The 27,707-nt window shown below is 35.9% G+C and overlaps 2 protein-coding genes and 1 non-coding gene across 5 annotated transcripts; 2 read left to right on the forward strand and 1 right to left on the reverse strand.

The window, feature by feature from the left end:
* Positions 1-5,144: 5,144 nt before the first annotated feature.
* LOC106670435 lies at positions 5,145-15,748 on the reverse strand. Of its 3 annotated transcripts, XM_014400769.2 has the most exons (14): positions 15,410-15,748; positions 13,450-13,551; positions 13,299-13,376; positions 10,587-10,681; positions 10,442-10,528; positions 10,241-10,378; positions 10,106-10,181; positions 9,865-10,049; positions 7,758-7,902; positions 7,518-7,700; positions 7,346-7,455; positions 5,770-5,848; positions 5,560-5,689; positions 5,145-5,492 (listed from the first exon to the last, which is right to left on the reverse strand). In XM_014400769.2, exons 1-14 carry the CDS (start codon positions 15,479-15,481, stop codon positions 5,356-5,358), a joined length of 1,617 nt encoding a protein of 538 aa, XP_014256255.1. In that variant the 5' UTR covers positions 15,482-15,748; the 3' UTR covers positions 5,145-5,355. The 3 variants fall into 3 exon arrangements, with proteins under 3 accessions (XP_014256255.1, XP_014256256.1, XP_014256257.1); XM_014400770.2 differs by lacking the exons at positions 13,299-13,376; positions 13,450-13,551; positions 15,410-15,748 and adding an exon at positions 12,893-13,251; XM_014400771.2 differs by lacking the exons at positions 10,241-10,378; positions 10,442-10,528; positions 10,587-10,681 and having other exon boundaries at positions 13,309-13,376; positions 15,410-15,747.
* Positions 15,749-24,756: 9,008 nt separating this feature from the next.
* LOC106670412 lies at positions 24,757-26,387 on the forward strand. The gene is made up of 2 exons (XM_014400715.2): positions 24,757-25,040; positions 25,848-26,387. Exons 1-2 carry the CDS (start codon positions 24,884-24,886, stop codon positions 26,216-26,218), a joined length of 528 nt encoding a protein of 175 aa, XP_014256201.1. The 5' UTR covers positions 24,757-24,883; the 3' UTR covers positions 26,219-26,387.
* A 1,246-nt stretch (positions 26,388-27,633) lies between these two features.
* Positions 27,634-27,707, forward strand: Trnai-aau. The gene has a single exon. It is a non-coding gene; the product is annotated as a tRNA-Ile (tRNA).

Here is a 27,707-nt window from a genome sequence, read left to right on the forward strand (position 1 = left end):
GGGTAGCGTTGCATGGGGTAAGTGTTCTCGGCTTTTGGCATTTCGATCACTTCTTAAGGTATAAATTTTTTAGAGAAAACGCCTTCCAAGACTCTATTATAAATCGAAATAAAGATTTTTATGTCAGAGGGATAAAAGCGCTTATTACATGTTGGCAACGATCCATAGATTGTGATGGAAAATATTTCGAATAAATTTGGTTTATTTTATAAAAATTAAATTTATTTTGACTGCTATTTCAAAACTTGCAATATTTTTGCACCATTACTACAAATAAAACCAAATATTTTACACAAATTAACAAAAGTAATACTAATTTTGAACAAAGCATTCAAACAGAAACTGTCAACTTCCACACTCCTAGTGTTTCCGCATCGTTTCCATACTAATTCCGGAAAGTGGTTGAAAAACCCGAAATTGACTCGTCGGTGTGGGAAAAGGCATATTGGCATTTTCCATTTCTCTGAAAAGAAATTCATGTTTGGCGTCAGACTGATTGACGAGCGGCAGGGCTAATGCGATGTGTGAAGGGTCAGTAAACGATATTCTGACCGAACGCCAACCTGTCAGGTTTATTTGAAAGGTAAAGGCTCCCAATTTTAAATAAAGGATGACTTCATCTCAATCCGACTTATTTTGACCAATTTTCTTCTCGGTTCCAGCTCAATTATTAGCGCAGACAAAAAAATATGAGCCGGAATGGCAGAACGGTTGATAATTTATTTAAAAACAAAAAAGTTGAAGTAGGAATAGTTGCTAAAGGGATATTTTATTCAGAGAGTTGAGTATAATGTTACTTTTTCCCTCACTCGGAGAAAAGTTTATTTTTATTTTTATAAACAATGGTATTCTTTGTGAGTCCTACTGACAGGATAAATCAAAATATCCTAACAAAAATATTTTGCAAGAATTTTTATACTAAATATTGCTTAATTATTTAGAAAACCTTTTTCGTAAAAAATATTTAAATTCAACCCTTGAAAGTGGAACCCTTTAGATTTTATTAACTTTGGTTATTATATTATATAAGCAAAGTTCACTGTATTTACTGTATTAAAATAATACAAAAAAGAAGAAACAATTTCATTTTTTCCTCTTTATTTCCAAATTTGGACTGATTTCATAGGGTAATAACCGCGGAATCATATTGAAGATGTTATTGTGTATTTAATTTTTTATTTTTTATTACTTTTACGAGGGTCGCAACAGCAGAGGTCATATAAACCCTCAGGGTGCCGTTGTTTTTGAAAACAAACCCATTTGTAAGTATGTCGGGTTCGAATGTCAGGGCCGCTGGATTCGAACCCGGGACCTTTACCTTACAGTGATGAGCGCCGTGTCAACGCGCAAACCGTTGCGGCCACCCACGCCCCCTATTGTGCTATTAAAATAACCAAATATACGTGAACAACCTACGTAGATGATCATATTCAAAATGGGCTAAAATGTTCGCAAAGGCCATTCGTAGGTTTTTTAATAATTTTTTAAAGTTCTTGCTCATGACTTCTACAAGTTATTCTACAAAGAAATGTGTGGTGATTAGTGACCGTTAGTCGATGATTATTCAGAGATCGTGAGGTGCGGTCTGGTATGACTTAGGTTTCAGAAAAAAAATTTCGTTATCGTACCAACGATCTTCGATCTTTATTGAGATCATCTTCAGGGCTAAAAGTGTTTCTTTTCCGTGTAGATGTGTCATTCTTGTGTTCGTGTGAGGACATTCTCAACACGAACACAGGAATGGCACAATTACGCAGAAAACAAACACTTTCATCCCTGAAGATGATCTCAGTAAAGATCGAAACGTTGGCCCGATAAAGAAAATGTTTATCTAAAACCTACCTCACAGCAGACCGCGTCTCACGATCTCTGAATAATCATTCTACAAAGAGTACTTTTAAAAATTTAGGAAATAACATACCGGCACAACGATTAATAGACCTCAAAACGTGGTCTTATTGGACTTTCGTCACAAACCTCTCAATTTGAACAAACCTAGCACGATTAGAACAGTTAGCATTATTCTGTCTACAATGATATAAAATTAATATCTCCTCAACCATTTTCATAGTTAACACGAGAACATACAATTCACGTATGAAGTTGAAAACAGTGGCTGGATTCCTTATATAGTAGAAGTGGAAGTGATCAGAGGGCACTGTGATGCCCTTAATGCATAGGTGGTATACAAAAGAAAATAGGTCGGACAAATATTTCAAGTATATTATATACCCCCACAAAAAAACTCAACCACCTGGTTTGGCCAACTTTTTTCCTTCCCATTTCACAGGTGTTGTGGCAGTTTGGCTTCGAATAACGTATTGATACTTGGTTTATCGGTAAAATTTTTGTACAATTGTTGTTGTATGGTAAAATCGAGAAAGAGAGTGATCAATTTTTTACATGAGCACGTAAAAAACCACGTTTTTTGTCCAAAAATAGCGAACAACTCAAACAAAATGGAAGATGACCAATTTTTTTCCTATCGATTGCTATAGCGCGACGCTCCAGGACGATTTCCTTGCTTCACACCTCAATTTGAAGTTTTCTTAAAAAGTGCAAAATTTAACATGTTCCCGAATTTTGAAATTTACTGATGAATTACTGAAGCTAGAAAAAACATTTTAAAAAACCCATCTTGTTCACCGTAAAATTTTCTAAAAAATGCGACCTAGTGTAGATCTGTGTCTTAAAAGGCTGAGAAAATATACATTTCCGAAGTTGGCCATTTTTTCATACAAAATCAGATAGTTGGGGTTTTTCTATTGATCAAAAATTGAATCGTACTAATAGTTTTGTCCCTCTGGAAAGAAATTAAAAAGCGAGCTTTCGGAATTTCAAGAAATAACAACTACCTAAAGATTTTTAGACATTTATGAGAAGAAGTTTACATACGTGAATAAACCGATAGAAATTCGAGTCCACAACGTATCTCCCCAGAGATTTCGCCCAAGTTAAAATATTTGATAAAAACATACATACCCGACATCAATTCTTGTTACATTAGTAAACTCAAAGATAAGGAAGACAAGCTGAATTTATCGAATGTATCGAAGGATTTCGTGTAGTGAATCAAATCAAATTCATCAAATCCATTGCTTGAACGAAACAGAGAATAAAAAATATAATTTATGGTCATTTTCTTATTGTGGCAACTGATCCAGAAATGATACTGAACTCTCGAAACATTCAATAACAAGAAGGTATCAATTTGACTTTTCGAATATTGAAATAATTGATAAATATTCGCGATAACTCAGAAGAAGAATAAAAGAGGTTCTAAATATTAAAATGAACAATTAAGTCTTAAGTACAATTTATGAAGGCCTTATTTGTTTTAAAATGAGGATGTTTTTAAGGATAAGGTTGCAATTCTGTCCTTGGCAAGGTTGGTACTGGTGCTTTTATTCTTTTTACCTTCTCTTTTTCAATTTGAATTTTTACGTCTTTCCTGATTTATTTGTGAACACTCCATTTGAGAGTTCATTGAGAGAAACATTGAGAGTTCGTCTCAAGTGGTAGAGCAGCGGCGTATTTAGCCGAAGGTCGTGGGTTCGAATCCCGCTCGTGACGCTGACTTTTTTTATCTCAACCAATACCTTACATAACGATTAATTAATTAAAAGATCTTATTTGGTCAATCGGTCCATGAAATCTAATAAATTTAACATCTAACATTGGCCCTGGCCTGTTAGATCGAGCAATGTTAACTACCCGATTCTTAGAAGTCTACGTCATAATTTTTCTCGATGTAACAGGACCTAACGGACATAACAGGGTTAACACAAAAATCGTGAATACCCCTATTAACTATTTGGAAGTGCCTTGATGGAAATTGTTTTAGGAATTGACGTTTATCATGTACTTTTGTCTGTTTTTATCTGTATTTTCTCAATCTAACTGGTTTACATTTTTCAGCATCGTTTGTTTGTTAATAATAAGTAATTATGAATTAACCTAATCTGAAAAGAGTATACGAAGCGGCACATTTTCACACCGCTTAAGAAACCACAGATCGTTTTAATGTCGCGTATGCTATGAGTGCCAAAATAGCACACTTGTATCACAAAACATACCAACTTTAACATATTTAGCACAATTGGCGTTAATACCCGTTATGTCACTATTTTTTGGTTTGTTTTTAAGTTTTCAGAAAACGTGAGATGCGGTCTGGTGTGGTGTAGGTTTCAGAAAGACATTTTTTTATCGTGCTAACGTTTCAATCTTTATTGCGATCATCTTCAGGGCCTGGAATTTACAAACATTGTTTACATTTAACAAAAATGTGAAATACAAAAAATACATGTAGGATGTGAAAAAAAGTGAATTTATACAATGCAAAATATATTTTTTATATTCAATCAAAGTATTTCTACTCACTCAAAGTGTTTGTCTTCTGTGTAATTGTGCCATTCTTGCGTGCCGTGTTGAGAGTGCCAGTGAGATTTTGCTGTTTTATGTGTATATACGTTGGATTTTGAAGGGGTGGGGAAGGGAGTAGGTAAATTTTGTATAAATATATTTTGCATTGTATCAATTCACTTTTCCACATCCTAAATGTATTTGTTAAATGTAAACAATGTTTGTAAATACCAGGCCCTGAAGATGATCTCAATAAAGATCGAAACGTTGGCACGATAAAGAAAATGTTTTTCAGAAACCTACATCACACCAGACCGCATCTCACGATTTCTGAATAATTATCGATTAACGGCCACTAATAACCACACATTTGTTTATAAGATATGCTCAATAGTCACAACTTATACTTTACTTATTTTATTGTTATCCAAACCATCTCGGTCAACGCAACAGCAGTAATACGCAGGTCATGCTTATTATACCAGGATAATGTAAACAGTTCATAACAGTAACAAACACATTATCACACAAAAATACAAGTTGGACAATTAAACATTCCTTCACTAATCCCAATATTTTATGATTGTTTTGTTAGAACGTTTTTAAAATTGATCCAGTTTGGTTTCAGTTTCCAAACAATAGTAGACAAAAAATATCGTTTTATGTTGGTAATGTTAGTCCAAAAATTAAGCTTAGGTTGTTGGCTATGATAAATTATTAAGTTTGCAAAACAATTATTCCTTGTAATCATTGAGAATATGTATATATTTAAAAACATAGAGTAAAAGTGTTACAATTTATTGCACATAAAAGACAAATAATCTATTATGAATACACAGTATTACATGTTGGATAATCTAATTAATGGAAAGTGTTATTAATCAATAGAAAACGTTACAAATTTTTTTAAACTAATATTTAATGATATTAAAAACGTAATGATATTCATTTTTGATAAATTAAAACTCATAATTAACTGGATAAGTACTAATTTCATTGGTACGGAGGCGGAGTTGGTGACACCGTGAAACGTCTTACAGCTTTTCCATCATCCAAATTCTGCAAGTCTTGCAACTCCTCCTGAACTGTCGAGGCGGGCGATAAAGAGTGTTGAATTTGTAAAGTCGTATCTGAAAAGTTAACTGAATAAAAACCATTGGCCGAATTGCAATTATGAAGGGTCCTAAATTGAGCAACCTGGACTCCAAGGTGGTTGACCGTCAGGAGGCAACTGCGCCGACAGCTGTACAGTGATTTCCTTGAGCGACGGGCGTTGTTTCATGTTCCCCATGCCAGGCGACCAGGTGTGCAGGTGGGACCGGGTTAACTGAATAATTGCGGATTTAATTATAGCAAGTTCAGACAGGATAAAAAAAGCAAAAAGATATGACTTTTGAAAATACATACCTCGTTGAAAATACCGTAATGGCTCAAACGTCTAAGAATACCCACGGGGAGATCATCTTTAGCAAAGCTGTCTCCAAATCTAAAAAAAATATTTCAGGTTTTTATTTTGCTGTCTTAAAATCAAGTCAGAAATGAATGTAAACCGTATAAAGCAAAATAGTAATATACGAAGACACCCCTACTGTTCAGCTCAACTGCAATCTCTCTTCAACGAAAGGTCAACTTTATCATTAATAAGTTACCATATTTTTTCGTTAAATGAAATGCAGCGTGATATTCTCAACGTCAACTCACGTTTAAAAAGGTGACTTTAAGACATACACACAAGTAGCGCTTATGTTGTAGAATAAACAATAAAACGCCAATGATGCACCAAAAAAAAATCCACACCTTACCAGTTTAATTCTGCGTCCTGTCTATACTGGTATATATGCTGAAAGTACACCAGCTGCCAGATACTTATCAACTTCGCATCACACAGGGTAAGAACTTCAGAATTTCATTTGGAATGAGTACTAGCATCACGTTTATCAAAAATTAAAAAAATCACTTATCGCCATTTTTAAAATATTTTTTTATCTTATTTAATATTAGTTGTACCTTCTATTTAAGTCGATTATTTTAGGTGTTTTTTATAACTCTGCTATCTCCATGACCTACCGCAACACCAAATAGCAAATGACATAGCTGCACATAACCTCTACGCTAAATCTACCTAAGAAATCACATATTCATATCTTTTTGAGATTGGAGGCGCGAGAAGTGAAAAACATCAATCAAACCCAAAACTCATCTTTTATTAAAATTAAATTGATAATTCCTTGACCCCAACCTCAGGAAATGAGCGATACCAGCTAAGTAGTATTCCTGTCATACAGGAGGTCTTAACGACTAACTACTATTGGGTTTCGAGAACGAAGGGGGTCACACTACATTACAATACATTTTTCATACTATTATCAATTAAATACCGGAGGGATCTGCCAAGATGCGAACCCAGAAACGTTAGCATGGAAATACTAGTCGGACGCCCTAACCACTCGGTCGCCATTGGGCTCAGGGTATCAGTGCCTATACCGTGATTATAAACTGATATGGTTTACACATATAAAATATCTGATGGCAAAGGTCTTCAAAGTCGTGTGCTTGCCTACACTCAACAGGTTAATATACCAACTATTTGTCCAATTTGGAACTCTCTGAAGTAAGTACCTTAACATTCCAATAGCCACTGTGGTCAAGTTGGTCGTGCTGGTTGACCTGCGACATGTAGACCAATAGAAAATGAGAGAGAGAGAGAGAGAGAGAGAGAGAGAGAGAGAGAGAGAGAGCCGGATATATAGATATATAGATAGAAATAGATAGACAAATACATGGATAGATGGATAGAGAGAAATAGAGAATACCTCTCTCCGACAAAAAGATATATTGAAAGATAGGCAGATAGGGTGATCTACGTGATTGATGACTGTTTCCAGTTTACATAAACCAGCGGGAATAAACGGATCCAGACAGTTGAAATGACATATTTGAACAATTATTAATCAATATTGGAAAACTTGTTGAGATTTCTTACTTTTCCGTGATCGTATGAGCTTCTTCGTCCGTCAGTGGTTTGTACTCCCTTACCATTTGTATCGGATTCCATGGCACATTGTTTTCCTCTTTCGGCGTCACATCTTTCACCTGAAATAGCGATTTTTGCAAAAGTGAGCTGATATTTTTGGTCTTTCGGGCATGTCATTTACCTTCAGTATGATGATTCCAGTGATAAATATGAATATTATATTGAGCAAGGTTAGGCAGATGCTTATCGCACCTAACGTGATGAACTCCGTCGTCGGATGAGGAGACCAAAGGATCTCGTGCGTTTCGAACGACACGGATTTGTGGTAAAACTGGTTGACGACTGCCAATGCCCAAAACAGACCCTGAGGGAAAAAGTTATTAACAGGTTGTTCAAATAGGGCAGTCACACGAAAACTTACGGCGTTGACTGCGGGAGGTAGCAGCGCTGCAGATATCGCGACTCCGATCACAGATTCCGTGTTGTCACTGAGGATCGCCAATGCGATCGCACCGCCAGACAAAACGGCTATCATAGTACCGACCCAAAGTGCTCTCAGCTCTCCTCTGAAATCGACAGCGATTTACATTATTTCATCAAATTCCAACTAACATGTCTTTATTTTATTGAAGCTAGTGCTTGAACAGCAGTCCGAGTTCGTATTGTTGGGTACGTTTCCGTTCAATTAATCGAACACTGTATAAAACTGCTGCTAAGTTTTCTATATTTGGCCTTTCCAAGGGCACAAATTCTAGCCCTAGTGTCTACGTAGTAGCCCTAGGTAGTACCTCGTAAATTGCTGGGTCAGCACTGGACATGCTTTTCTATAGTGACGTAGGACAAGAATTTGTGCCGTGAGGAAGGCCAAATATAGAGCTGTAAGCTTGCCAAGTTCATATTGTAGTGTTGGATTAATTGAAGAACAAAATACCCAATACTCTCATATCAAAAGAATAACCGAAGTTAATCAATAAGAGAATAACCTCGAAACATGATCAGCACACCCCTGGCGTTGATTTGTATAATCTCAGAGTGAGATACGTTCTGGGAAAGGAAGAAAGGTCCTGGGTGACTATCAAAGGATACAGATAAACTGTAGCAAGATGAGGACTCAAATCCTCTCTCGAGTAATCATGTACTTACGATGGAATGTGGAGTAACATGACATGGTTAGTTGCCATATTTATGAAGTGAGGAGAAGATAAAAACAGCAAAAAATGCTAACTTGTCATAAAAAAAAGATTTGCTGGCCAAATGCTAATACCCGTAAAAAATGAACGCTTTTCCTAGTGCTACAAATAGTCATTGTGAAAAATCAATGCTGTTCGTTTTTTGAACTCTACTCCTTACAATTAGAAAGAATTTCAGCTTAGATACAACTACACGCTTCATCTAAGATTCAGGATAATTTAGAAGTTCGGCATGGGAATGAATCTTGCCACATCCATCTTATATGCCAGAACTTGCTCCGTCTGACTATTCAGTTTTATTCCTGGTTTCTTTAAAGGAAAAAAACTGTTTTGCAGAAGTAATTTTGGTGGAAAACACAACGGGTTTTCGACGTTCATCGCAAGATTGCTAATACCAGACCACAATGGGCAGAATTTCGAATGTTTTATTACGGTATTTTTCTTTTAATTCTCTAATATTTTCAATTTCAATTAATTATGCTTGTTAATTAACTATTAACTTAGCTTGGGTTATTTGAAACTGTAATTTGTGTATTTTTAACTTAATGGAAATATGACAATTAATTAAGGTTTTTAGTTGAGATGAAAAAAAGTTAATGGCACGAGAGGGATTCGAACCCACGACCTTCAGCTAGATACGCCGCTGCTCTACCACCTGAGCTCTCGTGACCTCATCAACTCCCCATCTCAACCACACCTTATGAGTTTTCCCTCCTTTTGCCATTTTTCAAATGTTGTGTAATCGGTTTGGATTCTCGACGACAATTGAAAAGGCGACGGAAAGCTTTAGTGAAGTGTACTTCATTTTTAAATCATTAATTCACTACTTTCGTGGTCCGCTTGACCAATTAATGGGGCGTTGATGTCCGAGTGGATCGAGGTCACGATAGCTCAGGTGGTAGAGCAGCGGCGTATCTAGCCGAAGGTCGTGGGTTCGAATCCCTCTCGTGCCATTAACTTTTTTACATCTCAACTAAAAACCTTAATTAATTGTCATGTATTAATTGGTCAAGCGGACCACGAAATTAGTGAATTAATGGAAATAACTTGATTTCTCAAATGTACACATTCACTCATGTTAATACTTTCAACTGTTTTCTAATTGCTACATTGAAACTAAACTTGATATATTATCTATTTTATAAGTTCTGTTTTTATCTAGATTGATTATGGAAAAAAGAGTTCTGGTTAAACTTTGGGTCACTTTTACACGACGCTCTACAAAAATGTGAAGCATTTCGTTGGATGTGCATATCACCAAGTGTAGGGTTGACGCAAGTCTTTGATTTTATGAAACGTAAAGCAATAGAATAAAACTGTCAAAATATTAGACATCACCTTGTGGTCATCTCTGTCGTAGGCCAAATGTCGTCCTGGTGGGTTTCCAAAAGGTCGACGCAAACGCCAAACAGAAATCCTATGAAGACGCACAGAAGGAGGCTCAACAAGCCGTTTAAGACGCCAATCTTTTGAAGTTTTTTATCCGGTATGACCGTACCGAACATCCCTGCAATTACAGGGCCCTGGAACAGATGCGAGTTTTTGAATTGTCGTGATGTAATCTTTTTAAACTTCTCACCATCATCGGAGAGATGAGCATGCTTGCCACTAAAATGACCGTACTATCCTCGACCAGTCCTAAAGCAGCTGTTAGCCTGGAAAATTCGCTTTATATAACGTTCATTTATATTTACAAAAAACAGACAAACTTTACGCAGCAATTAGTAGTAGAACTAAATAATCAAAAGTTAGGGTCGCCTTGTAGTGGACAGATTCCAGGACCTGCGAGACTATTATCCTGGGCTGGACCGACTGGACAAATTTATCCCAAGCTGTATCGTTTGCGATATCACTGTGATTTTAATAATAAAAAATAAATGGTATTTCAAATAGGAAAAATCACAATGACCCTTACTATTTCGATTTCGATGACAAAACGTTCTTCCCTTTCGGAGAGCGGATCGTCCCGTCCTTTTGATAAAAGAGCGAACACGGTAGTATGCTGGAACAAACGTTAAATAAATCGGGAGAATCCGACCACGGCAAACGGTCATCTTTACCTAACGCACGAGTTTTTTTTCGCACCGATTTCATTGTCCGACAAAACCTTTAGTACCGTGTTGTAGTCTTCGCCGGAGCAAACGAAAAACGATACCTAAAAAAATTTCCAAAAAAACAAAAACTCACACGTTTGCTCGCAAGGTCTATAGAAATGGATCTGTAATGATTTACACAAAACATGTCCAAGAAGTAGTGAATCTTTCCTGGAAATACTTTGCATGTTAACAACACAAATAAAATAACCTTACAGATTGTACTATAGGAATGGGTTGAAAATTCGTCTAGATCTTTTTTATAACTAATTATTATCAAACAAAAATATAACTTTGTTTGTAATATCATAATTTATGATTCTATAACTGATATTTTTGGTTTTGATACTTTACATTTCTATTACTGATAATCAATTCGAATGCATTAGTTATGCTAAGGATTAAGGAGCGAGACAGTCACTATTTAATTAATAAACTGAACAGCCATTTTTTAATAGTCAAGTTGGTTCAACTTATGTTAATTGCAATAAAATACTAATAAAGTGTGGCACTCTCAACACGACACGCAAGAATGGCACAATTGCACAGGAGACAAACACTTTGAGTGAGTAGAAATACATTGATTGAATATATAAAAAATATATTTTACATTGTATAAATTCACTTTTCCACATCCAAAATGTAATTGTTATATGTAAACAATGTTACATGTTTGTAAATCCCAGGCCCTGAAGATGATCTCAATAAAGATCGAAACGTTGGCACGATAAAGAAAATGTTTTTGTGAAACCTACATCACACCAGACCGCATCTCACGATTTCTGAATAAATACTAATAAAATTAAAACTAAGTAAATGTTTCTACACTCTCACTATTGGAAGAAACGATATATTTCTGGCGCTTGTGTCAAGACCATTCACCGCTTAAACAACCAAATGAATTTTTAGATAGATAGAGAGAAAGAAAGAGAAATGACAGAGAAAGAGTGAGATAGTGAGTGAGCGAACGAATTAAGAAAGAGTGTGAGAATGGGAGTGAAGATGGATGAGTGAGCGAAAGAGAGAGAGAGAGAGAGAGAGAGAGAGAGAGAGAGAGTGAGTGATTGAGCGAACTAAATTAAGAAAGAGTTTGAGACTGGGAGTGGAGGTGGGTGAGTGAGCGAAAGAGAGAGAGGAAGAGAGAGAGAAGAGAGAGAGAGAGGAAGAGAGAGAGAGAGAGAGACATTGAGTGAGCGAACTAAATTAAGAAAGAGCGTTAGACTGGGAGTGAAGGTGAGTGAGTGAAAAGGAGAGAGGGGAGGGAGAGAGAGAGAGATTGAGTGAGTGTGAGGGAGTGAGAAAGAGAGTGAGTGACCTAATTAAGAAATAACGTGAGGCTAGGATTGATGGTAGGTGATTGATTGAAAGAGAAAGAGAGCGAGAGAGAGAGCGAGAGAGAGAGTGAGAGAGAGAGTGAGTGAGTGAACTAATTAAGAAAGAACGTGACGTGGGAGTGAAAGAGAGAGAGTGAGAGAGAGTGATAGAGGGAGAGAAATTGTTAAGTTAATTTTCTTTTTCTTCGTACTAGCAACCTAACGATAACAATTTTTTTAAATCCATAGTTTTTACGTAAGATTTTAATGTTTGCAATTCTTTATTATAGTTAGCAGGTGTTAAAGCTACTGGATTCATTTAGCTCAAAGAACGCATGTTGAAACTCCCCGTAACACCTGCTAATTATAAAAAAGAAATTAAAACCTTAGTTAAAAACAATGCATATCAAGAAATATTATTGATAGGTTGCTAGTAAAAAGAAAGAAGAATAACAAAATTAACTTTTAAAAAATCAACAATCGCATTCAACCACACCACCAAAAATGAATCTTTAGGTTTTTATTACTTACCATTGGTGAACTATAGCAAAAGTAGGTAAAATACTTAAACGAGAAGGTTTTAGACGTTGGTGTTCAATTAGAAACTTCCTCTCAAAACATAAAGACAAGGTTGACAATTCGTCAAAAAGCAAAGTTTACCAACTTAATTGTAACGATTGCGATATTAAATATGAGAGAAATGAAAACGAGAGTTAAATAATAAAGAAATAAATATAAAAAAAAACAAATTTTCTTAATTTAAGGGCCACCCAAATGAAACAAAACACAAGTTAAATTTAGGAGGAAACTAGATTGGTTTGAGAAATTTTAAATAAAAAAATTTAAGATTAAACATCGAGATACAGGCATAAATAATATAATAGATTTCTATTTACCTCTTATTTTAAACTTAATATATGTCATACAAATGAACCACTGAATTTAAAATTATTTTCTTACAGTAGTTATCGGGATAAAATTTGTCGTGTTGTAATTCACGTTTTTCGCAGGTTCAAAATTGAGCGGCATCAAAAAACCAACTTCTCATTGTAACGTCGCGTTGGTGGTTGATCGGCGGGTTCACTCTTACGTTTCAAGACGACAGAGGTGTTTGTAACTCCTTCAACCTGATGATGAGCGTCTTGTGAGTAGAACCATAATTTTCAAAAATCACTTCTCCTTTGGCAATACATTCCTACTTAAACTTTACAGTATACTACTTAAATATAGCTCGTTAATACTTCCTAGTAAATGCTAAACTTTTTTTTATAATAACTCTGATATCCCCGGGCTAATGTGAAGACGACAAATAACAGGACTAAAACCGATATCGTATTTTGTTTAAGATAAGAAAAAAGTTGTTTACCTGTTTATACCTTAAACTTTTATCAGTGATCCAGATCGGATTAGCCACGTTCAGCTCCGATATGATTTTAGTTAATATCTGAAATATGCAATTTTACGTTTAAAATAAATAAAATGCCTTTACAGTTTACTCACAGTCAAAAATCAAATACTTGTTCCATTGTTATCGGCGTTGTTTTAACTGTTTTGTCGTTTTCCTGATAAGCCAGATTATCATTTCCCTTTTCGTTGATGCTTGCAGCTCGAATTTCCCGCTGGAACCCAAACAACGATAAATGGAAATAATTAAAAACTAATATATTTTCGAATTATGGTTTATGTTTATGACTTAGGCATTATTATTTTTAGTTTTGTACACGAATGTTCCTGCCCTTAGATTCTTCAATGGCAGATGAAAAGTCAACGTTCATTAAACCTCCCTATCTTTCTTTCATTATGTCTCCTTATTTTTCAGTCTTGTTTTTTTTATAAACCCCATTTCTCCTTTTCTTACTTCCTCCTGTTTAACATCTCTCTCGTTTTACATAAATAATTAACCATTCTACCACGCTCTTCAATATTCATTCTACCATTTCGTTTATAAATATACTTCTTGAATACATGAGAAAAAAAATATATAGATATATATAGAGAGAGGCCAATAGACAGACAGATCAGATAGACAGAGAGTGAAAGGAAGAGATAGGACGAGGGAAAGCGAATAGATAATAATAAATAGAATATATAGATAGATAAAAATAGATAGAAAAGTGATAGAAAAGAATGTGATGGAGAAAAATAGAGACAGAAACAAATTTATATGAATAGAAAGATAGATAAATAGATAGATAGATCTTGTGTGTGTATTTGTTTGTGTGGGTGTGTATGTGTGCTGTGTGAGAGATAGAGATTGAAAGAAAGAGAGAGAGAGAGAGAGAGAGACAGACAGACAGACAGACAGAGAGTGACAGACAGAGACAGAGACACAGAGAATAATAGAATAATTTTCTATTATCAAATTGATCAAAATTTAAGTTAATCTAAGAAAATCAGATATTAGATTATAATCTGGGCTGGTTTAGCGTTTCCAAACGTATTATTGTTATCCGTCTTTCATAGGGGATAGACTAAACGTGAGGACATCATATAAAATTTTATCACAGAAATTAACTGGTGATCTAGCTTTTATCTGAATATTTACCCAGCAGGGAAATAACAAGAAAAGATAGAGAAACGAGGAAAAATTAGAAAGCTTTCGATGAAGTACAACAGGCTATTTGTCCATTACGGGAGACTGGCAAACTGTTTATAAACCAAAATGTTTCGAAAGCATTGATTGTTCAGATAAAGAATATATCAGAAGAGGGAAAAGGTAACTGAATGAAAACTATGGGTAAATAACCAAAATTCGAAAACATGGTTAGAATTGTAAATGTTTTTAGTCAATGTACATTTATGTCTGTATATGTTATTTATACATGTATTTTGTAGAACCCTTGTACTCTTCTAATAAAATATGCTAGGAATAAACCTTTGATTATAATGAAAACATATCTTTCGATGGAAGAAGAAATTGATTTTGAACTTAAGCTTTAAATTTTGTGAAAAATTACTATTTATAATGCATTATATGCTTATCTAAATGATAAGAACTGGGATAAATTGTGTAATATTTTCTTAAATTAGAAGTTCAATTATAAATTTATATTAAAAATCAGGGATGCGACCAATCTAAAAGAAAATATTAAGTTCTTCGGTCGAGAGCTTTCTAGTAATATTCTAGCCCTTCATCAGGATATTGAAACTTTAATTTTTAATTTAAGAGGTTTAGGCTGCAATTTTTATACGATTCCTTGTATTACAGAACGCTTTATGAACGGGAAATAAACTATATTTGATTTTGATTGTCTATAATACTTTTCTTTACTGTCACAAAGTGTATAATTTAATAAAATAATAAAAAATTTAATAAATCGATACTAAACATTAAAATCCGTCACTATGTTTATAAAGTAAAGATATTAATGAGATAGATTTCTAGATTTTTTCAGATTATTAGGACAAATTGTCCAAATTATTCTATATGATTGATGTAAATAAACTTTTATGGGATTAAAATAATAAATCCGTTACCTGGTCGATAATTCGCCGTTCTTCGGCGGTCGATGGGATGGAGACGACAAACTGAACGCGGGACATGTTCATACTGATGATGTAAACATGGGGTCCCGTCGCAAATGGCCAGAGCAAATGCTCTGTAATCAACGGAAAAATAAACACCAGGAAAAAATCCTTTCAATTTCACCTTCGGATTACTAGTCGGTAGTACATCAAAACACTGCACGCTCACGGAGCTGATCGAACGTTTCCCAATTTCAAGGTTTTGAAGCTGACTGCGATATGGTCCGGGGGGAAGTGCAAGGTGCAGCAGGGAGGAAAATTCTCCGTTAAGCCCCTTCCAGAGACGGGAAGGCTTATGATTTTTTTCCCGTGCAATTGGGATAGGCTTGCTAATTCCAATTTTCGATTTCCTTCCGGGAACAGGTAAATTAAGTCAGTAGATTGATTTGTGCTCGGCCATTTTGAAAATTGGCTTATTCTGTGACTTGTGATGCGCTTATAATACAAGGCAGATAATCTATTAAGATAATATGACGTCTCCGCTGAATCGGCAAACTAACTAAATAGCGAGATGTTAGATTTCTCATAAAACTGTGGAGCACTGACGAAAACTTTATCTACTAGATACATTACCATAGTATTTTCAATTGCCGTATTTTTTCTTTGAAATTTATCCTTTCGAAAATTTTCTGTCGAACGATAGGATATATGTATTTGAAACTGACTGGAAACAATATAATCAAATTTTTTTAAGTAGAGATCTTTCTCTTAAGATCTCTTCTATCTTATCCCTTTCTGTTTATTTCCATTTCTACCACTGTTTCTCCTCTCACATAAATCTGTGTCTGTCTACGTTTCTCTCTCTCCCTGTTTCTATCTCTTTTTCACTCACCCTTTATCTCATCCTTCTCTACTATCATTTCTCTCTCTCTCTCATTCACTCTCTCTTTCTCTCTCTCTTTCTCTCTCTCTCTCTTTCTCTCTCTCTCTCTCTCTCTCTCTCTCTCTCTCTCTCTATCTCTCTCTATCTATCTATCTATCTGTCTACCTATCTATTTATCTACCTATCTATCTATCTGTCTATCTATCTATCTTACTCACACCCGTCCTCTTTCTCTTTTCCAATTTTACACCTCTCTTTATGTATCCTCTCTTTCCTTTTTCCGTTTCTACTCTGGTTCTCCTCACATACTTCTCTCTCTAAATCGCTTTTTATCTCTCCTCTTTTTACTCTTTCTCTTTTCTTCCCTCTCTCCCTTCTTCTCTCTCTCTCTCTCTCTCTCTCTCTCCCTTTCTCCCTATTTCCTTTTTCTCTCACATTCTCATTATCTCTCCCTCTCCAAAATAACATATAATATATTTGTTAAGTGTTGTAAAATTTCTTCTTCTTCGTCATAGGATCCTGTTATTTTTTATTCTTAAAACTTTTAATTGCTCTTTTAAATGCACATTTTTAGCGCAAGTAAACTAATAATAATTTCTTATTAGATCGTGCTAACTTCTATAAAAATGTATGAACTCATATGAATATTCATATCAAGTATAGATACCAATTAATAAAGGCACCAGCCCGAAGGGGCGACGGCCGTTAGTTAAAAGTCATTTTTCTGTTCCAAATCGTGTATTCCCATAGTTGTACACGTACATAGACCTTCCTGGCCGATCCCTGATCTGTAAACCTGGTTTCCAATGACATCCGCCGTCCGGATGACGTTGTGGCTTATTGTACACCGGAAGAAGGTAACTTCCGGCGCGGCCAAACAATCACCCGGCCTTCTCCATTTCCGGCCACCGTTCGGTCACAATGGTGGTGGAAAAAAAAGGTAATATACCCCCTTATAAAAATATACGACGGATCTTTATCTCGGTATAATCGCCAGACCGAATTTTCGAGACTTTCCCCACTTCCAGTTATGCGCGGCGACCGTAAATCCCCGTGTAAATGAATTACACTAGTGTAAATAAACTAATAAAAGCCCTGGTTATAATAAGTTAGGTGAGACGGTTATGATACCTCCACGGTCGTAACTCGCTCCTCGGAAGGCACAGTGAATTATTAAGTGACAAGAGGAAAAGGAGATGCCGAGAGCAAGGAGAGGAAAGGTGGAAAATTAGACTCATGGGAAATATGAGAAAAAGGACTTCGGATAACTGATCCTCTGAATCACCCGAAGGACATCCGGTCTCAATACTGTCAATACAAATGCAAAAATTGATGTGCTGCTACCTTTCGGTGACCTACAATGCTAAAAGAGCAATTCTCACATCCCAAAATTGAAAGCTAATATTATTCTACTACGGTATCTTAAGAAAATAACTTTAATAAATTAACTATTTTTACGTATAATATTCTTTATTTAAAAAATCACGTTCTACAAGTACTGCCTAACTTTTATTACATTTTAATTATCACATTTAGAAATTAACCCCCTGCCACTAATTTTCGTTACATCTAAGGGTATCAATTTGAAATTTATAAACAAATACATAGTCAATAAATACTTAGAATTATCACAGATCGAAGCTGTCCTGGAACAAGTTTAGATTAAGCCTGTTTACCACTCTTTATCCCAGCTGGAAGTGTATTGTTCGGTTCGTTTGATGCAGTTTTTGGTAGAACTTCCTGAACCTGGCATCAATTTAGTCTTTTATGGTTGGGACTTCAAACTCATGATAAAGCTTTACATTTTTGATTACCCAGGATGCATTGCTATTCGTTAGGGCTTTATTTTACAAAATTTGGATCTTATTTATCTTTGAACAGGCTGTGGCTCCTAACACTTTGCTAGTATATAGTCATAGGTAATAATCGACTTGTATACCAAGGTAGACCTTTGTCGTTTAGCAATGGATAAAAGTGCATCCCTCTAGAAGTCTTCGGGTTCGGATACCTATTTTTTAAATATGTTTGCCCTGTCAGCTTTCTACCCATATGGATATCTAGATAATTTATGGTTTTATTATTATTCCATATGATAATTTGATTGCAGATGTTCAGTTTTGAGAGCTCAAGTTGAACATTTTGGCTAAGAATACTTGTTTTTGCATAATAACGATTATATTTTTGAGAACGTGTGACTTATTTCTCGCTGGGTCAACGTTTACATTTAGTGTAGATGACCTAATCAAGATAGTTGAGAGTTCAGGCGGTTTTGTATTTCTCACAACTACTTTGATTGAATCTAAAATTTTGTAGCATTGTATAAATTCATTTTTTTACTCTAAAATTTTCTAGCATTGCATACATTCAATTTTTCACATCCTACATGTATTTGTAAAATTTGAAGAATGCTTATAAATCCCAGGCCCTGAAGATGATCTCAATAAAGATCGAAACGTTGGTACGATAAAGAAAATGTTTTTCTAAAACCTACGTCACATCAGACCGCATCTCACGACCTCCGAATAATCATCAAGTAATGGTCAGTAAACACCACACATTTCTCCCAACGTTTATAAAAACGCTAAATTACAGCAGCGATAGTACTGAGCTGTAATAGATTAAAAGGAGAGGTGTTGTCGTTTATCCTGATCAGTTGTCCATGGTCCTTTAATTTTTGCAATGTTAGAGGTGATTATGGTGATTGTGAAGGTGATGATGAGGATACTAGGAAGCGGGGTTTGTGCTCCCCAGGCATTGCAGCCTTCTGCCTTATTGTACCTTTCTAGTTCACCAGTTCAGTGCAATATATTCAATCCTTCTTCTCAGAAGTATTACGCCTTTGACTGTTATATATATTATGCAGGGTGGGCGACCAAGACCCGAGGGGTTAAATGCCTGGGTAGACTCGTACCCTATCCCTAAAAGGTCCAGGACTTGGTCGGCTCACGTGTCCTGCATAAACCTCTTGGACTTGTTCACAAACCCCAAGATTTTGGACCATTTTATCTCGCGGAATGATTTGGTGATGTCCTCTTCTTCAAAGATTTCAAATCTAGACCTAGCATACCTATCACATTCTGCGAGGTAGTGCCTTGCCGTTTCTTCTTTTATTTCGCAGAAGCGGCAAAAGGGATCTGGTAGGATACCCATTACGAAGAGGTGTCTTCTCAGTGGGCAGTGGCCCTTCAAGGGCCTTTGACTGTTGTTGCTTGAACTTCATTCCCTAGGATTTTTTCTGTATGCTAGGTTATGTATCCATTGAGCCGTTACTTCGCAAGATGATATGGGTTTCTTCCTCCCCATTACATAATCTGCAAATGCGATCATCGTTGTATATGCCCATGTTATGTAGATGTTTTCTCACATGCCAGTGAACGATTAATAGTCCTATCTCTCTGAGTCTGGCCCTCTCCAACTGCACCAGTGAGTTTGCCACTCAGTTCGTAAGGGATGATTGAGGTGATTATGGAATTCGTGTAATGATCGTACAATGATTTTTATGCTAAAACTCTACAAAAAGTGCATTTAATCTCGTTAGATATGTTCTTTTTTAAAATTTAAATGTGTATTTTCTATTGTGTTTTACTACCAAAAGATTTTGGATCGTGGCAGCTGGCAATTCATAACTAGAGGTTTCTTGCTCCTTGCTGTTTTTCGAAATGCATCTGTTGGCCATTAATTTCCTGCCCTTCTTCGATTCTTTCTCTGTTAATTTTTTTGACGTCGGTATTTCCTCAGCCATGTTTTCTCAGATTAGCTAGGGGGTATATGCTATGTATAATTTACAAATCTGACATATGCATCTCCATAAACTTCTACACTGCATTTATTAAGAAACTGCACCATCAGTCCATTTCTCTGTTACAATTATTGTATTTATAACTACTCCATTTATTCTTTACCATACTTAATAATTAATATTCTTAATGAAGTAAATACGCGGGATTATTAGATCACCAGATTGAAATTCCATTGGAAATCCATAGACGGAAATGTTTATCCACTTTGAACCATCCTTCCTCAAAATAACTTATCTCTTCCCGTTTGATTATTCCTTAAACACCAATTTAAAAATCATGTATTTGCAAAAAAAAAACATCTTTTATTATAGTTAAAATGACCTCTCATTGTTGGAAGATCTCGGGGTAAATCAGTTGCTTTCTTTTGTTTTCTCCCAGCTTTTACGTTTCTTCTTAAATTACAGAAGTACAACGTTTATTTTCTATTATTATTTAATCGTGCTAGCACTCAAAAAACTAATATTTTCAGCAAAGAGAAACCAAAGGAAAACAATTCAGACCTTTTCCGACGGCTTTGGCTGAGGGAGGATCTCTTGGGATAAGATGAGTCTTATGTTTTAATCTTCTTGTTTACAAATAATCAAGTGCTTGAAGTCTTAAGCATTGTTTTATTCTCAAAATTAAAGCTTTTTTTTAAAGCTCTTTTGGTCTGCAACTGAGTAATTTTAATTTTTACTTGTATTTGTAACAACATTATGTAAACATTAAACCGAGTTCACTAGTTTTCGTGGTCCGCTTGACCAATTAATATATTTCAATTAATTAAGGTTTTTAGTTGAGATAAAAAAGTCAGTGTCACGAGCGGGATTCGAACCCACGATCTTCGGCTAGATACGCCGCTGCTCTACCNGGGAAAGTTGGAAAAAGAATGAATGTATAATTAGTAATATTTTTGCATGACAAGCCTGCATGCCTTTTTATATTATATATTGGGTAAGTAAATGAAAGGAATTAACGAAATAAGACAATTTTACACTGGATAACAAACAACAGACCTGCTGTGTTTACACATTAGTAAAGTTTCGATATAGTTTCCGCTTTATTTATCATTGCAGAGTACACAGATTTGGTCAATTTCGGACAATAAATCGATTTAATTTCGAACACCTTGACAGTTCAATCAATCTCAATTTCTGGAGGGCTCCTCCGCTCTTTAAGAAAATGGAGACAAATTGGTAATAAAACGATTCGATTTTTTAATAGACAGTTTGATATGTCAATTTAAAATTTATTTCCTGATGAACTTGCATAAGTGGTTGAAAATTCAGAGACGTCATTGTCAGAGAAGCGCATTAATTTCACAAAATCCCTTTCGACCCGGATTTAATTGTCATTTCCCAGGTGCCAGTAGGTTTCGAACCTCCGTCTCTCCGGTGTCTAATTATACAAGAGCGAAGTTTGTCACGTTTATAATAAATAATATAATCTAAAACGGCGTACGTTAGTAATCTAATGAGACGGACTGACTTGAGACTTGAGAGGGCGATGAATTATTGAACTCCTTGTGGTACCTTCTCATTGCAATTCCCTTTCTCCTTTATATTTCAGGCATCTTCCGTTGTTTCGGACGTTAGGAAAGTTGAAATCATGTCTTTTTCAAGCCTCCTTTCAGGATGAAAACCCCCCACGGCCAAGCTGTTTTGTTCTTTCCCGGGTTTGTTATTATTATCAATTATTCAATAGAATTCAGAATTCAATATAATTGAAATCTGTCCTTCTTGTACAAAACTTTGACTTAGACGAAAAGTCAAACGTGAATTTTTGTTAGTACACTATTTATATAAATCTAAATATGAAGTTCATTCCACATGGGAGGAGTAACCCATTATTTATACTCCTATCACATCACTGTTCAATTTCCCCACCAGTGAGGATATTGGTTCTTTAGGTATTTTGAGACATCGTGGGAAGAGTTCGGGATGGAAGATGTTGCACTAAGTGGTTGGAATGACAGTCCAGGATTTTAGGCCCGTTTCGTTTTGAGGATAAATGGGATCTGAATGTCTGTGTGAATACTAGGTTCTATACGACATTTGAGGCTTTGGCAATGGTTCGAAGGATTTCGTATGGAGTGAATGGATTCTTTGTGGAAGAACATTTTGTTTTACCCCTCAATTCAATACAACCTTGATTGGTTGTAGTTGTAATGAGGGGTTTGATTTTGTAGTGAGAAATTCGATCTGTTCTCAAGTCTTTTGAGCAGATTTTATCAACTTTATTTCCATTACTAATTCAATATAAAGTCCTCAATAGCGGTCGACATTAGTTGCAGGGAGAGGAACAGAGGAGTAGATTGACGCTGAAGGGTGATGGCGGCAGGCTGGAGGATACTCAGGATGATACTGCCATCCAGGGGATTCGTTTTGTTAGTTCTGATCCTCTGTTCTTGAACTATCCTTCCAAACGGAGATTTACCCCTGGAGTACTGAAGGCCACTTCTGAGTGTAATGAAAGGATCGTCAACATATGTGAAGAGTACTGTATCGGGATTGATTGGAATGTTTGCAGTGTATACTGATTATAGAATGGGACCGAGGACACTGCCTTGCAGAACACACGCTTTGGGATAGTTGTTGGGGGAGACGGATCGTACTTAAAAGTACCCATCGGATACAAATTTTGCAATTATATATTATATTTTCATTAAAATTAATAGTCGTTAGATAAAAACTACATAAAATGTCATAAATGGTTCAATGTTACAACTGAGATCCCTGATCACTTCTAAAGTGATTCAGTAACGTGATGAAACAAAATCCGAAAAGACTTAATTTAAGATTCATTTGCAATAAATCTTTTTTAGAAAAAAGTTGTTTCAGCCTATTAAAAACTGGTAGATAGGGGAAAGATTAGTAGAACAAGGAGGAAAACTTTGGTCTATTTGGTCAATTTCATGCCACATCGTTGATTTGGATCGAAAAACATGAATGCATACAAAAAATAAAATCAATCAAAGACCAAAGAACACTTGCAGTCACTAGTTTGCGTCCCTAGCTCGAATGAAAGTTTTGGCGGCTGATCGTCAAAATCTCTGCAAACTCCTTCTGGTTCCTTCATAATAACGTTATTTACTTATTACTAATTAATCATAATATTAGGTTAATCATAATAATATTACTACTTAGTGTCCGAAAGTTGGTCCATTCAAGACCTTAAGCCAACTATCGTACTGTGATTATACGAACCTAAATAGCAAATAGGCCGGTACAAATCTTGAGCCTGTGTAAAACCAGAAAAGCATTACGCAGGAATAAACAAACTTCGCCATTTCAATAATCGAGTTATCACTCAGATTGAACTATAAAAAAAATTGGGTCAAAGTTAGTGTCACGAGCGGGATTCGAACCCACGACCTTCGGCTAAATACGCCGCTGCTCTACCAGTTGAGCTATTGTGACATTTGTCGCCGAGAATCGAATCCTAGTTACACGACATTTGAAAAATGTCAAAAAGAAGAGAAAATTCGAAATATAGGTTGAGATGGGAAGTTGGTGTCCGAGTGGATCGAAGTCGTGATAGCTCAAGTGGTAGAGCAGCGGCGTATTTAGCCGAAGGTCGTGGGTTCGAATCCCGCTCATGACACTAACTTTTTCATTTCAACCAACACCCTACATAAAGATTAATTAATTGAAAGAAGTTATTATTTGGTCAATCGGACCACGAAATATAATGGATTTAATAAGTAAAACGAAGTATATCTTCACTAAAGCTCTCCGTGGCCGTTTCATTTGTCGCCGAGAATCGAATTCTGATTACAAGACGTTTGAAAAATGGCAAAAAGGAGGCAAAATTCGAAAGGCAGCATGAGATGGTAAGTTGCTGTCCGAGTGGATCGAAGTCGCGATAGCTCAAGGTAGAGCAGCGGCGTATCTAGCCGAAGGTGGTGGGTTCGAATCTCGCTCGTGACACTTTTTCATTTCAACCAATACCTTACATAAAGATTAATTAATTTAAAGAAGTTATTTGGTCAATCGGACCACGAAATATAATGGATTAACAAATGTTTGAGTTCAACGCCTTATAAAAGAGGAAAATGAGTAATCTCATTCTTATACCACCACAGTCACTAGGTGGTGTTACTAGTTTGAATTCTTTTAGTGGCTGATCGCCAAAATATGTGCAGCTTCCATCTTTTTTCTTCCGAGTAGTACGTTAGTATGTTTTATTGTCGAACTGGATTTGTGGATTTACCGATTCAAGTGAACCAAGGGCTCAGGGAGAAGAGGTTCAAAGACCTTAAAAAGCAGACTATAGACGCTTTGGTCCATAAAGTTGTATATTGTCTTTCTGTTTTCCTAGCTAGTAATCATAATGATTGCGTGTTTCGTCTTGCGTGGGTAGAAGGTAGTGCGCTGGATTGAATAATAAATGTAACGTACTCTACTCCATTTGTCGGAAAATTGGTTATACTACTATAATAGTTGATAATACGAAGTTGGACAACCTTGCAATGTTTTTTTTTTTTTTTTTTAAATAGCAACACGCATTTCATGTAATGAATGGATGGATTATTGAGGAATTGTGTGTGGTGTATATATTATTCATAATGTCCAATAATCTCTCATTAACATTTGTTCTTCTTACAGTACTGTTGGTAGTTTTCACGTCACTCAGGCTGTGCAGTTAAAATATAATGAAATAATAAAGTAATTAAACTTGTTCCGTTATATTGTTGGGCCATGTGATTCAGAAAAACTCATATGATTTATAACTTTCAAACATGAACAACAGCACATAATACTGAAACAACTATCTCAAAAAAGAAGCTATCATTTGAAAAAATACTGTTCACGGCCGACGGAAATGAAGCAACAAAAAAAAGTCATTTTGCTTCGTCCTACGAACAAAGCCAATGTTCCTCTCTCTCTGTGGCACTCTGCTCAAAATTTGAAAATGTTGAGGGTGAACAAGAACAAGGAGTCTGGAGATAATACATCTATAAAGAAATGTAAAAGGAAAGGTAATATATTCATTTTTGTAGAACACCTGGATACGAACGACCTTGAACCGTTCACATTGCTGAAATGGTACTTTGATTATGAATACAATATACAATAGCAAATAAATCTCTAAAAATCTTGTGGTTGTATAAAACCAAAAAATATTGAGCTGGAATTTACAACTTACACCATTTTCATCATCTAGTTATCAATCAGATTGGACTCTAAAAATATTAAATTCACTAATTTCGTGGTCCGCTTGACCAATTAATATATTACAATTAATTAAGGTTTTTAGTTGAGATAAAAAGTCAATGGCACGAGCGGAATTCGAACCCACGATCTTCGGCTTGATACGCCGCTGCTCTACCACTTGAGCTATCGTGACCTCGACCCACTCGGACACCAACTTCCCATCTCAACCCCACCAAAGATAACGCCGATACACAGTGTATCGCACAATTACCCCCACCCCTCACGTTCTTATAAAAGAAACTTAACTTTATAAAAATCACACAGACCCAACACTTGGGTATTGCCGAACCTAAACGCGCTGACAGAAGCGTGGTTTGCCTATCTTCGCTATTTTGGTCAATCGGTTTACCTTCTCCAAAAAAGACGACAGGGAGGCCAAACTTCAATTTCACCACCCCGCATACTTCAAGAACAACTAACAGCCTTTTTTTCAAATGTAATTTATACCTAAACCAACATAGTGCGGTGATGAGTATTACATCAGCTATAAAAAACAAAATATTTTTCTATAAACGTTTAAAATTTATTAATTTACAGTTTTTATAAACATATTTTTTTATTTTTGCACTCAGGTCGCCGAAGGAGGACAATTAAAGCGAAGGTGTACGCAAGAATCGCTTCCAATGCACTGTCTCCAAAACGAAAATCGAACGTTGGGCTAACAAAATCTAAAAATGCCTCATCGACTAGTGTGCCCATCGCAGCGAAGAGCGAAGACTCCATCAAAACAACAAAAGTGCTCGATTTGAACAAAGAGTTTCTCGGTGACAACGCGCAACTGGAAGAAATGCCGGAAGAGTGGGTCCGCTGCCTGGAATCGCACTATCGCAAGCTTACCGACGCGCAAAACGTCCTCGCGCTTTTAAGGAAGTCCAAACAGTATCCTATTAAGGTGAAAATCGTCAAAAAGAACAAGCGTTTGAAGAAAAACGCGGTGAAATAAGCCAACTAGAACCGCACGGGGGGCTTCATCAAATTTCCTGTTCGCGAGGTCAACCTGTGACTTTTCATGCATCGTCTATCCCGTCGGACACGCATCTTTTATACTTCAGTTATTCTGTTTTAACTCTATACTGTAAATAAATATGTCATCTCACGTTTATTTCAATCAATCTGACTTTATATTCTTTCTTGTACGACTATTCAGTTCTAAATTTTTAATTTCCCATATGGGTCACATGCAGACCACTTTTTATATTGAAGATAACATGTGCAATTTGGCACAAAAGTAGTAATATAAAATAACTTTTAACATATCATAAAGATACGGTGTCCTTAAATTACTGTAATGACTACTGTATTATGTTCTTTATATAATATCACAGTTATAATAATTAAGTTTTGCTGCAGATTTCTGCGGTCTGCGGGGTGATGAACCTGTAATCTGATCGTTGATCATCATTTTGGTCAGAGGCGTTTATCCATCTTCAGTAGCTACTATACCAATATGGTTTAAAAAGAAAAACGTCCGACCATCACGAATACCGATCAGAACCTAATAAAAGAGCCTTGACTTTATAGAAATCGCACAGACCCAACACTTAAGATAGCGAAATATTGAAAAATGTCTAACAGTCTAAGATAGCCTTGTAAGACAGACCAGGATGATTAACGGTATTACAATGAAAGCTTCATGTTAAATCAATTAGGACTAAGTCGCTTATTACAAATTATATGATAAATAACGATTTAATAGTTTTTTTCATTTTAATTCACTAGTTTTCGTGGTCCGCATGACCAATTAATATCTTTCAATTAATTAAGGTTTTTAGTTGAGATAAAAAAAATGGCAAAAAGGAGGGAAAATTCAAAAGGTGGGGTTGAGATGGGAAGATGGTGTCCTAGTGGATCGAAGTCACGATAGCTCAAGTGGTAGAGTAGCGGCGTATTTAGCCGAAGGTCGTTGGTTCGAATCCCGCTCGTGACACTGACTTTAATTTTAATGTTGACTTAAAATTTGGAGTGATGTTTTCGCTTCTGTCTGGTGTATGTTCTTGGCTGCTGCTTTTTTATATATACAAATTCTTCATAACAACCTCGGCAGGTGGTACATCATTATTCATGTTATTATGCCCATTATGCAGTATGGTATTTCGTTTATCCTCACTACATGGATTTTTAAAGTTCCTCGGGTATGAAATCGGGATGAAGAACTTAAAATTAAAAAAAATCTGGAGTAGACGTACAGCGAAATAATGAGATTTCCTCGTGGGGTCCTCCATAATGAACCTGTAGTCTGGTGGTTTCCAAACATTTTAGTTTACCAATCCTCACTGTTTTGGTCTGTCAGTCTCGTTTCAGCTTTTCGACATCTTCAGCCAATCAATTAAATGACTACAGTGTAAGATTCAGATCGAAGTCACGATAGCTCAAGTGGTTAGAGCAGCGGCCTAATCAGCCGAAGGTCGTGGGTTCGAATCCCGCTCGTGCCA

This window comes from Cimex lectularius, unplaced genomic scaffold (genome assembly GCF_000648675.2).
Source record: "Cimex lectularius strain Harlan isolate CLEC.00 unplaced genomic scaffold, Clec_2.1 scaffold103, whole genome shotgun sequence".
Taxonomy (NCBI): Eukaryota; Metazoa; Arthropoda; class Insecta; order Hemiptera; family Cimicidae; genus Cimex; species Cimex lectularius.